Source organism: Equus asinus, chromosome 13, assembly GCF_041296235.1.
Source record: "Equus asinus isolate D_3611 breed Donkey chromosome 13, EquAss-T2T_v2, whole genome shotgun sequence".
NCBI classification, from domain to species: Eukaryota; Metazoa; Chordata; class Mammalia; order Perissodactyla; family Equidae; genus Equus; species Equus asinus.
The window spans coordinates 46,840,715-46,844,781 of record NC_091802.1 but is presented as its reverse complement, the minus strand read 5'-3'; the positions used below and the strand labels follow the sequence as shown (position 1 = coordinate 46,844,781).

Below are 4,067 nucleotides of genomic sequence, written 5' to 3'. Positions count from 1 at the left end.
GAGAATGCACAGGCATGCTCATCACAGCCTGATAAGCTCTATGTAAATATTAAATAAAGGAGAAGAAAGAGGAGGGAGGAGACTACGGTGACTCGAGCAAGCATCTTTCAGGGTGCTGTACCTTGAGTTCCAGTGCTGGGGACGAGACTCAAGCCTTCAAGGTCTCTTCCAACTTTGGGATTCTCTGACGGTGGCAGGGCCGTGGGAGGAAGCACTTGTGGTCTGTGTCTGTTCCTTGGATTTCTGACTCTTGTCCAAGAAGCATCCACACCTCAAGTTTTGGTCCTTTGCCCCACCTGGCCAGCGGGTGGGGTGGGGGGGTTGCGGTGGGGAAAGGGGAGGGCCTGTGTGGGGCTGGTGCCCTCTAGTGGTTAGTGTCAGCACTTCATCCAGCTGCCTTAGGCCGGACCAAGTGGTGGGATGGCCGCAGGATAGTGATAAAGGTGGAGGTCGCATCTGGAGCTGAACTGGGCCCTAACACCACAGAACATATTGCTCTCCTTGGCCCCCTTTCCCAACACATACATTCTCTGTGGTGGGTGGAGGGGAGCAGTGCGGGGAGGAGGAAAGGGATAGAATGAGGAAGGGGTCAGCAGAGCTCTCAAGGCCCAGCCGTCCTGACACAGCCCTCCTTTTGGGGACCAGGTTGGGACCTCCTCGCCTTGATGGACAACTCCACAGTGAGATCCTGCCAGAGCACACCTGAACTCAGACTACTCCCTTCTGCCACTCCCCCTTAATAAGAGGACAGATTGGTGGTCTCTCTGGCTGAGACCCTGTGTGCACAACCTCCCAGGGCTGGTGACAGTGGGGAGGGGAAGATGATAAGCCTGGGGGACATGACCCAAGAGAGGAGCGGGTACAGGATGAGTGGGAGGAGGTTCTAAATTATCCATCAGCAGAGGCCCGTCAGTGGCCCCATGCATAAATGTATAGAGAAAATAGGTGGGGGCCGAGGGGAGAGAGAAGGAGCCTGGGCATAAAAAGGGCCCGCAGGCGACCGATTCCAGGTTCCTAGGACCCAGCTCCCCAAACTGCTCAGGGACCTGTGGACAGCTCACCCAACTGCGATGGCTGCAGGTAAGCACCTCTAAAATCCCCCTGGGCTTGGAATCTACTGAGGGGTGGCAGGGGGCCCTGCAGATGGATGACAGCACTAACCCTGGGCTTTGGGGCTCCTGAATGTGAGCACAGACATTTGGTCAAGTTTAGAATGCTCTCAGTCCCTGTGGGAAGGAGGGGGAGGAAAGAAGTTTCCCTGAGGGAGGGAGAGGTCTGGCAGGAGACCCAGGCCTCCTGCTCTCTGCCCGCCACCCTCCATGTGTTTCTCTAGGCCCTCGGACCTCCGTGCTCCTGGCTTTCGCCCTGCTCTGCCTGCCCTGGCCTCAGGATGTGGGCGCCTTCCCCGCCATGCCGTTGTCTAGCCTGTTTGCCAACGCTGTGCTCCGGGCCCAGCACCTGCACCAACTGGCTGCTGACACCTACAAAGAGTTTGTAAGCTTCCCAGGGATGGGTGCTCATGGAGGGTGGCAGGAAGGGGTGAATTCCCCACCGAGGGACATAATGAGAAGAAACTGACAAGTTCAGGGTTATTTTATCCAAGCGAAGATGCTCTCTGGAGAGCATAAACTGAGGAGGGGTTCCAAAGAATCTCGGTGATGAGAACCGTGCACCAGCTTAGACCCCCGGTGGGCGTTCTTTCTCCCAGGAGCGCGCCTACATCCCCGAGGGACAGAGATACTCGATCCAGAACGCCCAGGCTGCCTTCTGCTTCTCCGAGACCATCCCGGCCCCCACGGGCAAGGATGAGGCCCAGCAGAGATCTGTGAGTGGCCCTGCCCAGGAAGAGGGGCCTCCCTCTTTCTAAGAAGGCCGCCCTTTCGCTCCCCGGGCCCTGGGCGGCCTTGTCCCCTAGGTGGTGGAGCAGGGCAGAGGGTGTAGGGTGACGGGGTAAGGCCCTCGGGCAGAGCGGGGCCTAGAGCGGCTGCCCTGCGCCTGCGCACCCACTGCGCCCCTCCCCGCAGGACATGGAGCTGCTCCGCTTCTCGCTGCTGCTCATCCAGTCGTGGCTCGGGCCCGTGCAGTTCCTCAGCAGGGTCTTCACCAACAGCCTGGTGTTTGGCACCTCGGACCGCGTCTATGAGAAGCTGAGGGACCTAGAGGAAGGCATCCAGGCCCTGATGCGGGTGGGGATGGCGTTGCGGGTCCCCCTCTCCTGGGTCTGGAGGCCCCTCTGGCTTAGCTGAGGGGTGGGGGCTTACATAGGCTGGGGAAGACAGATCTCGCCGCCCTCTTTGTAGCTGTCCAGCCCTGACCTAGGAAAGATCTGACTCTTCATTTCCCCTTTTGAATCCCCCCTGTCTTTCTCTAAGCCCGGGAAGGGAAGGTGGAAATGGAGGGGGAGGGGAGGGAGCAGCTTGCAAGTTCTCGGCCTCTCTTTTCTCCTTCTCTTCTGCAGGAGCTGGAAGACGGCAGCCCCCGGGCTGGGCAGATCCTCAAGCAAACCTACGACAAGTTTGACACAAACTTGCGCAGTGATGACGCACTGCTCAAGAACTACGGGCTACTCTCCTGCTTCAAGAAGGACCTGCACAAGGCTGAGACGTACCTGCGGGTCATGAAGTGTCGCCGCTTCGTGGAAAGCAGCTGTGCCTTCTAGTGCTGGGCTTCTCTGTTACCCCTCCTCAGTGCCTCCCTTGATCCTGGAGAGTGCCCCTCTAGTGCCTACCCATCTTTCCTAATAAAATAAAATTGCATCATATTGTCTGAGTAGGTGTTGTTCTATTCCAGGATGGATGGGGGCAGTACTGGGCAAGGGACAGGTTGGGAAGACAACCTGTAGGGATCTTGTGCCATCTATTGGGAACCAAGACACTGAACAATAACTGACCCAGTTCTTCCTGGGCTAGAAAGAAGCTGACACATTCACTCCTCTCTGTTACACACCAAGTCCACTCCCCAGGTCGGTGGGCCCAATTTGCTGGGCAGTCATAGGTCAGGACCACCCCCAGAAGGTACTTGGGAGCATTCCTTCCTCCCCCACCAGCACACCACCACCAAACCTAGGCCCCAGGAGTGGGATGAAATGAAAGCAAGACAGGCTATGAAGTACAGAAGCAAAACACCCCAACATGTGAGAAAACCATGAGAGAATTCGTAGAATTACTTCTGTGCATAAAATTTAAGGTGAACACACATGAGGCCCACCTACTCTTGGGAAATGGGAACAGCGCAAAAATGGCTTTGGGAGGCCAGAGTGGTGGCACAGCAGTTAAGTTTGCACACTCCACTTGGGCCGCCTGGGGTTCCCTGGTTCGGATCCCGGGTGCAGACCTATGCACTGCTTGTCAAGCCATGCTGTGGCAGGCATCCCATATATAAAGTAGAGGAAGATGTGCACAGATGTTAGCTCAGGGCCAGTTTTCCTCAGCAAAAAGAGGAGGATTGGCGGTAGATGTTAGCTCGGGACTAATATCCGCCCCCCCAAAAAAAGAAAAAATGGTTTTGGGACAAACAGAACCAGAATGTTTGAGATCTGAACTAGGAAGTAGAAAAGATTCTAAATTGGGGGTTGCAAATTCAGTGCCAACAGGTGCCAGGTAGATAACTACATAAGTAATAAGGATTGGATGTGAAGGGGTAAATCGCAACTGACACTCAGCCTCCTGGTGAGGGAGACAACACAGAGGAATGGGACCAGAGCAACCTGAAGAACTCAGGCCCCAGCTAAGGAGGGGCCCATCCAGCTGTTTCACCCTTCAAGGCTGCAGGAGCAGGGCTGCCAGAGTTTCTGATTCTTCAAGACAGACAGGATATCCAGACTTTCATACGAAATCTAATTTTTAAACATTGGCAGCTAATTCATACTGAAAACATTTTAAGGGCAAAAATTAACCCAAACACATTTGGTCTTCAAGCTGTCAGTGAGCAATTTGCTCTAAGAGTGATGGTTTGGGATAACTTGATATGTATAAGGGAAAGAATCAGAAAGACTCGGACTTGAATTTTGTGAATAAATTATTTAACATCCCTGAGACCTGGTTTCCTTGCATATAAAATGGAGATAA

At 54.7% G+C, this 4,067-nt stretch overlaps 1 protein-coding gene across 1 annotated transcript; it reads left to right on the top strand.

Moving 5' to 3' along the window:
* The first annotated feature begins 914 nt into the window (after nucleotides 1–914).
* Nucleotides 915–2,761, top strand: GH1 (growth hormone 1). The gene is made up of 5 exons (XM_070483453.1): nucleotides 915–1,080; nucleotides 1,334–1,494; nucleotides 1,709–1,825; nucleotides 2,025–2,186; nucleotides 2,459–2,761. The coding sequence occupies exons 1-5, from the start codon at nucleotides 1,071–1,073 to the stop codon at nucleotides 2,657–2,659; spliced, it is 651 nt and encodes a 216-aa protein (XP_070339554.1). The 5' UTR covers nucleotides 915–1,070; the 3' UTR covers nucleotides 2,660–2,761.
* Nucleotides 2,762–4,067: the final 1,306 nt, after the last annotated feature.

Bases quoted from the DNA above. Each gene is read 5' to 3' on its own strand.
- GH1 (XM_070483453.1), top strand. The intron at 1,495-1,708 runs GTAAGCTTCCCA...TCTTTCTCCCAG, and splicing joins CTGACACCTACAAAGAGTTT to GAGCGCGCCTACATCCCCGA. The intron at 1,826-2,024 runs GTGAGTGGCCCT...CCCTCCCCGCAG, and splicing joins ATGAGGCCCAGCAGAGATCT to GACATGGAGCTGCTCCGCTT.